Raw genomic sequence first — 12110 nt, forward strand, 5'->3', positions numbered from 1 at the left:
GAACTGTGGAGCTGATTCTATTCTGGGCTTCCTATGGGGGTCTGAAGAGAAGGGAGATATTTTCTTACATGTTACAGTGACTTAGCAAAAGCCCAAGGTGCAGCCTGTTCCTCATCTTCAAATGAGAGGAGTACAAAGGGCCTTATACAGAGGTGGTGAGGAGTCAGTGACCTCTAAACTTCAGCCTATTACATTGGACTTTCATAGTAGTTCTAATGTTACAGACTCTGAATGTTAAGGACAATTTTGACTGGAGAAAGCAAACTGTAGGCATAGAAACGGAGTCTTTATCTTTTCATCCTTATTTCTCTAGATGCACATAAATATATAATCTTTGTTTATATAGTAATAAATTTAACAACAGTAATAGTTAGCATTTCTTTAGCAAAATTTAAGGTTATCATTCTTTCCCTCCATAGGAATTCTCTCTTAGAGCCATAGTTTGCAAAGATAAAACCCAGTTCTGTTTTGGGAGTTAGCCTTTCCAGAGCCTCTTTTGCATGCTGAGAGTTAGAGTGGGGAAAAGGGATCTAGCAATGTTTTTAGGTGACTACAATAGAGTAGTGTAACAAGGCCCTTTACAAATATCTCATTTTATCCTCACCAACCTGGTAACTAGGTGCTATTTTTTTTCCTCTTTTTTAATGAAGAAAGTGAGATAGACAGAGACTAAGTGACTTGCCCTGGGTCACACAGTGAATAAGTATCCATAAGTATATAGCAAGTATATAAGACTGGATTTGAATTCAAGTCTTCCTGACTTGAGGTCCAACATTCTTCACACTCAACCCCTAACTTCATGTGAGCCTAGTAGGTTGGAAGTTTTTTATATATCTTACATTTCGTAACTGATCAAAATGCAAATATATTTCCATGTACACATAAGTGGCTGTAAGGGACCAAGGAACTATATTTAAGAAAGAAAAAAACTATCTCTGAATAAGGAAAGCAAAACAGAACCATGAATTTGATCATTATAAGATTCCTGGAGATTAGGAGATATAAGAAGTCATAGGAGATTAGAAATAAAAGAGAACCTGAAGTTTCTATAATTCAGCCCTTCAGACTGTAGATGAGGATAGTGACTAGTTTATGGAGGTCACACATATCTTGTTGGTGTCAAATGTAGGACTGAAACCCAAGAATCTAGACTCTTAGTCCATATAGAAAAAATAGAAAATGAATTATTTTAGTAGCAGTAATGAAGGAAACAAAGACAATTTACTTCTCTTCCTCCTGCTGCTGCTGCTGCTTCTAATACTTCTACTACTACTACAACTACTACTACCAACATCAACACCACTCCTTCAACTGCTACTGCTACCATTACCACTGCTACCCCTATAGCTAACAGTAATTAATTATAATATTGTAACAATGATGATAACAATAACTAGCATTTATATAGCACTTTAAGGTTTGTGAATCATTTTAAATGATATTCCATTTCATCCTCACAAGAAAACCTGAGAGGTCAATGTTATTATTATCCCCAATTTACAGAAGATGAAACTGAGGCAGAAAAGAGTTGAGTGATTTGCCCAGGGTCACACAGTTAGGAAGTGTCTGAGACAGGATTCATCTTTCTAAACTGAAGTCCAGCAGTCTATACACTATACTAGCTAGCAGTATTTAATTACTAATCCTAAGTATTGTAAATAAGGTCCACAATGAGATAGCTAGATGCCTCAGTAGATAGAGTGCTGGGTTTGGAGTCACAAAGACCTGAGTTCAAATAAGCCCTCAGCCACTCACTACCTGTGTGACTCTGGGTAGGTTACTTAACATTAACTCCCTTTGTCTTAATCTGTTGGAGAAGGAAATGGCAAACTACTCCAGCATCATTGCCAAGAAAACCTCATGGACAATATGGTCCATGGGGTTATGAAAAGTCAAACGTGACTGAATGACTAAATAGCAGCAAAGCAAAAGTCCACAATGTCTCTTCCCACAAAGGAAGGGGATCTGAGGTAACAGAATCCTGAGTTATCCTGTGGGAGTCTGTTCTCTTTCTCTAGAGAACTAGAGCCAGTTCTTATGACTCATCAGTATATTCCTTCTAATTCTCATTGGCCAACCATCTTTGACATAGCCCTTGGGCACAGGGAACAACAAGGAGTTGATACATCTACCCAAAAAAGCATGTATTCCTAAGCCAGGAGCTAGAGTTTGCAAAGAGTATCTCCAGTTCTTTTGGGGGAGTTATGGCAAGAGTTGGGAAGGAGAGGAGGAATGTAGCAATGTTTGAAAATGACAACACTAGACTATATGAATGTACCATTTGTGGGTCAAGTGAATGATACAATTTGAAAATTGGCAAACTTTGAAAAATAATGTAAGATAAAGGAGTATTTTGTTATTCATTACTTTCATCCAAAAGGCCTGAAATATTAGAAAAAGTGCATGTGAGAATCCGTTGGTTATCAGTCAACTGACTCATCAACAACCATTTATTAAGCACCTGCTATGTGGAAGCACCACTACGTGTAATTCTTGGGAGACAAGAGAGCTCTTACCTTTAAAGGTCTTACCCCTATAAGAAAATAAATGTTTATCATAATTAAGTTATTAAAATTTATCATAACAAAATTATAAGAAAATAGTAAATTTCTTAGATAAGAAAATAAAAATATATACAGTTCAATTTGGGGAAAATCCTGGGAGTTGGTGGTGGGATGGGATTAGTATAGCCTTTCTATTGAAGGTGACACTAGATTTGGGCACTGAAGTATTCCAAGAGGCAGAGGTAAGAAAGGAGTACATTTCAGGCATGAGAGATAGCTTGTACAAAGGGACTGAGAGAGGAACTAGATGGTTATGTACAATATACATCAAGGAAACTATTTTGCTTGAAACAGAGTTCATGAAGGTGAGTGATGGGCTGGACCCAAATAATCGAACGATTTAAATGCCAAATGGAGGAGTTTATATTTTATCCTAGAGGCATGACATAGGTAGCTTTTTGAATTGGGCCGAGGCATAGTCAGACTTGTGCTTTAAGAATATCAACTTGACAACTGTGCAGAGGCTAGATTAGAGGTGGGGAGAGACTTGAGATTGGTGGAGTAATTATTAGGCTAATGTAGTAGTTCAGGTGGAAAAGTGATGAGGGTAAGCTGGTCTTGGGTGGTCACTCTGAGTATAGAGAAAAGGATGGATGGAAAAATATCATGGGAGATAGACTCAACAAGACTTAGTAAACTCTTGTTCATTCGTCAAGAAGGTATTGTTCAGCAATTTTCTAGTTCAGACATTTTTCTTTATTATTAACTATGAAATAAGCCCAAATAAGAAATCTCTTTATCAGATTTCCAAAATAACTATGAAACACATTCAAATATGGGAGCAGGCAATTTTGAGAAACATGATACTAACTCCTTTTACAAGATACCCTTTTTCATTGGTTTATCATAATTAAAAATGGAGAAGAGAAGTAGGCATGTTGGCATTTTTCAGAACTCACAGATTGCAAACTGCATGTAGGCGTTATAAAACAGCTGATTTTCCTTGGTGCCTAACCTTTTAAAAATGTGTGTAAAGGAGAAATTATATACATTTTATATGTATATACATACATGCATATGTAACCTACATATAAGCAAATAGGATACATAAAATTTAGATATTTATACATCATTTCATTTAAGAAGTTAAAAAATAAAAGCAGCTGCTGCTGGTCAGTGAAAAGATGGGCTAAAATAGGCCTGACAACTAATGCAGTCCCTGTTCAGAGGTATCAAGCGTACCATGGACATTATAGTTGCCTGTAAACTAAGCTTAATGCACACATGCGCGCGCACGCACACACACATATGAGCTGTCAGTGATTAACAAGTCAACCCCCTTAAGTAGTAGGATAATCTGAAAAGTTAATAGTGAACAGTGTTACAGCTCATAGGGTTAGTTAATTAGACAAAGGCTTCCAGGCAAGCTCTCTGTATTCAGCTCTGATAAAGTGATGGAACCCACTTAAGCGACTGATGAAAAAAGCAGTGTGAATCCTCTTTAAGACAGGAAATGTGGAATGGAATGGAATGAAGCACTGTTGTAGCCTTCAGGAACTGAGGGTATCCAGTGGCACCCAATGACTACCATTTGTCATTCCAACTGAAGGTGAAAACTCAGTGAAAATATTGATGTTACTGGTCTTCTTTCTTTATTTTTATTCCTTTGCCAATCATTTTGAGACTTTTTTATTTCCCACTGAACTTTGCATTTCCAGCGGTGGCTTGTTGACTATGCATCTAGATGTATATAAGAAGACAAATTTTATTATTGTTCTTGAGTCTTCCTTGTGAATCAGTTTTAAACATAGCAGGAGCTACCTAGAGATTCAGAGGGCCTTTCCCTAGAACCGCATCAATATTTCTGTCCTATTTATATCCTTTTCATTGCCCCTCTACCCCCATTAACTTACTCTTCAGCATATGTTATACTACATTGATTATATGGGTATTATTTTTCTGAAACCCTAAAATATCTAGGACACAGCTGAGAATCTTGGAAATAGGAAAAATAACTCACCTTTCGATCATCAAAATATGTCATTATTTCGTCCACCAAAGCCATCACTTTACCAAAAGAAAGATTGTTAGAGTCCTTCAGGCTCTAACTTGGTGCATATTTATTATTTTAAATACAATTCATAAAAAGCTATTTACTGCTTACCCACAGGCAATTAGAAAGAAATGAAGCTGCTAGATGGAGGCACCCTCATAGCAACAAAGAATTTACGCTGTTGGCCCAAAAGTGAGGGAAAACGTAGCAAATGTAACAAAAAGCAGGCACAAGAACTCAAAATGCTTAAAACTCTGAGGCTATTTAGTATTAGGAAAATGACCCCAAATACTGAAGTAGATTCTAAGAGTATCACTGTCTTATAGCATGCTACAATGAAAGGTTAAATTATATTTTTATACTCTGTCAAAATACAGAAATATGTCTAATATTAAGTTTCCACTAAAATAGTTAATTTTTTAAAGTTCATATGATACATTATTTTGTAAATCTAGCTAAGGGCGTCATCAGTATGCTAAAAGACCACCTTTACATATGACCTGTGTATCCAGGAAGCGAAACACAAAAACAAAACTCCAAACCCTGTCACGTCATTAATAATTAACTCAATTTTCAAAATGAGTTCAGGTTTCTCTTTGAACTTTGAAATTTATCCTTCATTTTTTTTATTAGGAACTAAAAATACTGAAGAATAATGTCTTAATTTTGCATAAGCAACAGAATTTTGGTGTCCACAGAGATTGACTTCTCCATTGCTAGGAATGGGATATTAGAGTAAGAAAGATCCATCTACTCATGATCTACACTGGAGAGCAGGGACTTTCTTGCTTTTCTGTTTGTATCTTAGTGCTTTGTACATAATAAGCATTTAATATCTTTCTTATTTCTTTCTCTCTTTTTTCTTTCTTCCTTCTTTCCTTTCTCCTTCACTCTTTTCCTATTTGCATTTTTCTTTCTTTTCCCTCCTTCCTCCCTCTTTTCTTCCTTCAGTCGACCAATAATAATTGATATTTACATAAAACTTCATGTATATGATCTCTGAATACAAATCCTGAGACCTTTCCATACTGCCTCTCTTATATATGTGTGTGAGTGTGCTTTTGTAAAGAATCCTAGAATAAAGTGGAAGTGTCCTTGTATATCTTCCAATTCATCCACTCATTTTGGATGCAATACTTCTAGTAGAAACAGAACTAATAGCTTTACTCTATTTTTGAAAAAATGTATTGTCTGAAAATTCTTTCCATTTAAATCTCCAGTAAAATCTGTCTTTCTTCAATTTCTACCTTTTTGTCCTAGTTCTAGTCTTTGAGTTACACAAAATAAACAAACTCTCTCTTCCATAAAGAAAGAGATAGGCTTTTATGTCAAGGATCTGTGTGAAATCTTTGAAAATATTTCCCAGTTTTCCTAAAGCAATCTAACTTCCATTGTTTTTGCTATATCATTAGGATGCCCAGTTCATTTTTTCATTTTCAGGGCCTTTCCAAGATATAGATACTGATGGACTAACTCAATAGGCTACCCATTCAGCTAAAGATCATAATCTGAACAAGATGCTTTCTTAATCCATTTTTTTCCCTGTGCAGTCTTTGAATGAATATAGATGTAATTGTGGTGGCCCTGTAGTGTTTTGGGAGAAGGTATCCTTTGTAGAATTTTGTTCATAAACAGAAGCATGATTCTTGCAAGGAATTATGTGATCAGCATACAAAGTATGTTAGTTGGTCATGTAGCTAGATCAGTTGATATCTGATCAATAGCCCTAAAGTGGCACTGTTATCCAAAAAATGTAAAACACGCATACACACACAATTCTCGAATATGGATGCAAGCTTCCAGGAAACATTTGGGAGGACATGAATAAGAATTGCAGAAGGAATGAATGGACTGTAATCTGCATTGATAAATGTGGTGCCCACATCACTGAGAGTACAGACCCATCAAGGAATTGCAGTGTTTGATATATGAAAGAACAATATGCTTGAAATAGTTAGCATGTCTTCCTACCTCATCAGTTTTCTAGACTAAACATGTTTAACTCTTCTGCTTTTCATATAACATAGATTATAAATCTGACACTATCATGAATACCCCTCTCTGGATGCACTCTAGATTGTCAGTGCCTCAATTAAAATGTATATGACTTGAATATGGTATGACAGGTACATAGATTCTGAGTGACCTAGTTGTAACATTGGTATTCAGGGACAAAGGAAGCAACTGTGATCTAGATTTTTTCCATTTTAGTAGGAAAGGATACAATCTACATTATTCTTCAATCTGATTTGACTCATGTTATAACCAAATTCAAGGAGGTTCTTTGAAATGAATTTTGACTATATCTTAATTGTTAATTTTTTTTTTGAAAGGTCAACACCATTTTATTCAAAGCCCTAATAAATTGATATCCATTACTTACATGATTACTCAAATACTTATTCAGTCCAGTTCAATCATAACAGTACTTGTAGGATATCGGTATTAAAAAAGATGGACTTTTCTTTTGAGGAGAGGTTTGGAGTCCTGTAGACAGTTTCCTGAAGGCATTCCAGCTTATTCTTCTCTTTAATTCTGGTCCTAACACTGTCTCAGCTACCAACATATACATGTGCAAACTCTATAGATAATCCATGTCATGTTATGAGTAATCAGTCAACAAACATTTATTAAACTCCTGCTCAGTGTCAGGCATTGTGCTAAGGCCTGGGAGTACAAAAGGGGGCAAAAGATAGTCCCTGACCTTAAGAAGCTCATGATCTAGTGGGGAAGACGGACCAGCAAACAAATATGTAAAACAAGGTATATAGAGGATCAATAGGAAATGATTTAAAAAGGGAAGGCACTAGAATTAACAGATGTGGAGAAAAGCTTCCTGAGGAAGGATTTTAGTTGAGACTTAAAGGAAGACAGGAAAAGGAGTAGGTGGAGACATAAAGGGAGGGCATTCTAGGTTTGGGGGGCTAGTCAGAGAAAAATTCCCCGAGCTAAGAGATATGAAGTATCTTGTTTTTCGAATAGCATAGAGGCCAGTGTCACTGGATTGAAAAGTACCTGGCAGAGAATAAGATGTAAGAAGACTGGAAAGACAGGAGAGGGGCTAGGTTATGAAAGGCTTGGCTATATTTTAAAGAGATAGAAAGTACCATAGTCTAACCTTAAAGATATGCTAGCCTTCTAAAATACTAACTGGTGCATTACAGAGATAAGGAACAACAGTAACCAAGACAAATTCATGACCAGTGCTCTGGGTCACATTTTCTTACTTTTATTACAATCCTTATTTTCCCATTCTGTTCAGGCCCTAGCTCTATGGTCTACATGATTTTGCATGGCAAACATAGTCAATAAGGTCACTTCTTGGATGTGTTGCTGCATTTTTGTTTTGTCCGGTAGACAGAAGGCTCATGTGTTCAAATGATATTTGGCACATACTGATGTACAGTTTGCTAGTCCCAGGGTATCAAGTATCATTTTTGTGTTTGCTACATGGCTGCCAACTCATGCATTGAACTCTTGCCCCACTATCAGCTTTTCTAGTGTTGGACCTGGTGTTTTCATTTGGGTTTTTTGTTTGTTTGTTTGTTTCTATTTCTTCATCTGTCATGGGTACAGAGGCAGGGAGGGGAGAGGTACCAAGCATTCATTGCAGGTGTCATTGCTGGACAACTAGGCATGCACTTTCCTTGCGGTTCTTGCCATTTTGGTCTGCCAGTGTTGTGGCCACATACTGCCACCACCTGTGGTGAATGGGCAGGGAAGAAGTGATCAGGTGTAAGCAAGATACAGCTTTGTGTAGAGCAGCAAGAATGACATGGGATTTTTGAAGTCATTTTTGAAGTGGTGGATTGTCCACCTGCCAGAGTTGCTTTTCGTTATTATTGTCTGAACCTTGCTGTAAATGCTTATCTTAGTGAAATTTTACTTATACTCTGGCCCAGCATTAATAGCACGTATTTATGTTTCATCCTTGAATCTGCCTTTGCAACCTCCTTTCTCAACTGCTGTTTTTTCTTTCTGCAGTAAAAAAAGAGAGAGAAATAATTAATGATGTTAGAATGTGGTTTGTGTTGCACAGCTTCAGAACAATAGCTAACATCTGACTGTCAGACATGTTATGTGTATACATTTGCGAAATCAAAAGATGAGATTTTCATTATTATTTTTGTAATCTGTTAAACAGCAAAGGAAATCACCACAAGATGTTTTCTCCCATTTAGATGGATGGCTTAAGTTTGTATTAAACATTTCAAAATGAGATTTTTCAACTGCTGCTACCAAGTTTGCCCTGTTGTGTTTTTGAACAGAGATGAAACATGAGTCAGAACTGCATGCAGTATTTCTTGTAATCACAATCTCTTTCCCCCTTTGATGTTTTCAGGTGGCAAAGTGACAAGTGCCAAGATTCAGGACTGACTTTTCTCAAAGCATTGGCTTTTTGCCTTATTGAGAAAAATGGATATAAAGGACCGAAGACACCGCTCTTTGACCAGAGGTCGGTGCGGTAAGGAATGTCGCTATACAAGTTCCTCCCTGGACAGTGAGGATTGCCGAGTGCCAACTCAGAAGTCATACAGCTCAAGTGAGACCCTGAAGGCCTATGATCATGACACCAGGATGCACTATGGCAACCGAGTTTCAGATCTGGTTCACAGAGAGTCAGATGAGTTTCCAAGACAAGGTATGTAGAATTGACCCAACCATTTGTACTTGTTTCTCTTGTCCTACTTCTAAAACAACAATCTATTGTGACCATCACCACAGTGACAATCTGGTTTGCTTTGTATAGTTTTCACAATTCATGAAAATTGAGAGGAAATGATAGGTTTTTGAACAGATGCTATGTTAGAATTTTAGCTAAAATGACTATCTCCTTTCTACCACCATACCGAATTAATAGAGAAAAATATCATTTAAATTTGGATCAAAATTCCCTTTGCAGGCATATTTGCAGAGTATTCCTACCAGATGTTATGCAGATCGTGTTGTGTGGTGTAGGTGGAAGCATGACTTTTGATACCTCAGAACTAGAATTCTGACATTTTGTCTGTATATCCTTTCTTTGGCTTTGCTAAAAACGAATAGCTGTTGCAGGTAATAGAGTTACTAATTAGTTCTGAGGAATTTTTATTTCAGTTCCTGACAATGGAACTACATTGTAGCATTGAAATGACGAATTAGTTTTTTGGTTGCTTCAAATTGCTACACTTAATTTCATAAAATTTAGAAAAAAAACATATATGTTTATTTAATCAGTTAGCATAATCACAAAGGCTTTAAAAATCCACACTGGTTATAAATTTGTTTCCAAACAACATATTCTAATACAAACTGTTGCCTGTTTAGAATGCCTGCAATGTTTATGTCTCACAATTCACCAGGGAAACAGTTAAAACTGTGTTTCTGTTGTGCTTGTAGACCCTTACTGCATAGAGTTTTGCTTTTGCTTTAATCGTCTCTCAGTTTCTGAGTTGTCTTCATGTAAATGAAACACATTCTGTAATTCCAGGAGAAAAGGAAGGAAAAAAACCCATCAACTTGAAAATTGCTTGGTGTCAAGCATCTTTGATCAGCTAGATAATGTCAAGTGATTGACTTCATTAAGTTCTCACCTGACCCTAAAAAGCACATAGTAAGAGTTTTAAGCTCTCAAAAATAAGAAGATTCACAACTGCATCTCTTAGGGTGGCATTCAGCTTCCAGGATGCACAGTTTAAAACAAATTGCTTTGTTTTCCTATGGCATCAGTTCGGTGAGATGCAAATGGTTTGAACGGTGACACATACATTCACTATACTTCATTCACTGTACTTTCAGTTTCTACTATAGGGTTGGTCTTACTGCATGGTTGAAATTTTGGAATATCTCTGTGCTGAGCTTGAGACTTGTCTACCCCAGACAAATTAAAGGTACTTTCTGGCAAATATGCTGCATTATAGCACCTAGATTAATGGTGGATTGTGGATTGACCTGTCTGTCACTCCTTTTCTTTTTTAATATTTATATAAAATGAAACCAAGACCATGGTATCTTATTTTCACAGATGCCCTTGTTCATTCTGTTTAATTTTGTCCCTTCTATCGATAATAATGGGAGTCGCTTGGGCAGAATAGGCCCTTGAGCTGATAGCTAGGCAATTAACAATTCGCACATGCAGTGTGTTGTTATTGAGCCCATATTTGTTTGTGTAATGTGTTTGCATGAATTAAAAACTGCAGTCCAAAAGTAGAAATGAAAAGGCCCCAGAACGTATTTGCATATGCAAGTGTAATTTCCATCTGAAGACAACTATGAATTTATGCATGAAAATGTAGTCAGAGTCGGAGTGGATCCTCTTTGATGGGTTCTAAAATTGAACTCTGCAGGAAGTCAATAAGCACATATTAAGACAGAGGTGGAGGAGAAGTAATCCTGCGAGTAGCAAATGCAACGTTAAACACAGTGACAGCAGAAAGAGTTAAAGCAAAATGTGTCTGTTAGCAAGCATGGTAATATTACAATGCAATAGTTCTCATTTTATTTTCTGATTCTGGTAATGAAAGACCAAGGGAAATTCAATATTTATCAGGAGGCATGTTATCAATGGATATAAAAGGTTGATTTTGTGAGTTATTTTCCACTGAATATTCAGGATGCTTTGATACTCTAATGAATCTGTGGTCTCATTGATGTGAGTTCTCCTCTCTAACAGTGCACATCATCGCTCACCTCTTCATTCCCATTCCATCAAACTCCTGTCCATATTTTCCTGTAAGTCTTCCAGAAGGAGTCTGTGCTCATTGTGCTGCCTTCCTTCCTCATGATCTGTTGATATTATATGAGTACCTTAGTTATACATCTATTATCTCTTACCATGGCTTTACTAATTATTACTAATTACAGTATCAATCATTAGTAAAGTCATTATTACCAATGGCCTACTACCTTTTCTAGGCATACGTCTCCTCGACAGCATTTTTATGCTTCTAATCGACCGTTATTTGTTGATTTATTTCTACTAGGCATTTTTTTCTTTTTGACTACCCACAACATTATTTCTTCAGAATGTGTGCTATGGTATTCCAACAACCATAGCATCCATGGATGATTTTTTAAAATTTTAGCACACTCTAGGGCACATACTACATGTTTAACAAATACTTGATGACTTGTTCAATTATTATGTCATTTATTTCTATATTAGTATTATTTTACCAAACCTGCAATTTAACTGATTTAGGGAATTCTCAGTGAGGATACATTCCTGCCAATGCAAATGGCACCTGTTCTCCAATTTCTAGTCATGCAGAATTACTTGTCAGCACTGAGAAGCTAAGAGTTTTACTCAGGGTCTCTAGCCAGGATGGGTCAGAAATACCATTTGACTCCAGTTCATTCTAACTCCAATGTGTGGTCTTTATAATGCTAGTCTGCTACTCCCTGCACCCAAAGACTTTATCTGAGGTCCATGAACTTGAACTTCATTTTTTATTTTGAATATTTTGATAACTGTATTTCGATAGAATTGGTTTCCTTTTTTCAGTCTTAGATATTCTGTACATTTAAAAACATCATTCATGCATAAGGGATTTGTGAAACACACACAAAAAATA

At 36.5% G+C, this 12110-nt stretch overlaps 1 protein-coding gene across 1 annotated transcript in view; it reads left to right on the plus strand.

Moving 5' to 3' along the window:
- LOC140518612 (teneurin-2-like) overlaps positions 1–12110 on the plus strand; it is a 434584-nt gene that overhangs the window by 327219 nt on the left and 95255 nt on the right. Inside the window, exon 3 of the mRNA XM_072630916.1 lies at positions 8900–9199. Coding sequence (XP_072487017.1) covers positions 8974–9199 — 226 coding nt within the window. The 5' untranslated portion in view covers positions 8900–8973. The remainder of the gene's footprint in view (positions 1–8899; positions 9200–12110) is intronic.

Source organism: Notamacropus eugenii, chromosome 1 (genome assembly GCF_028372415.1).
Source record: "Notamacropus eugenii isolate mMacEug1 chromosome 1, mMacEug1.pri_v2, whole genome shotgun sequence".
NCBI classification, from domain to species: domain Eukaryota; kingdom Metazoa; phylum Chordata; class Mammalia; order Diprotodontia; family Macropodidae; genus Notamacropus; species Notamacropus eugenii.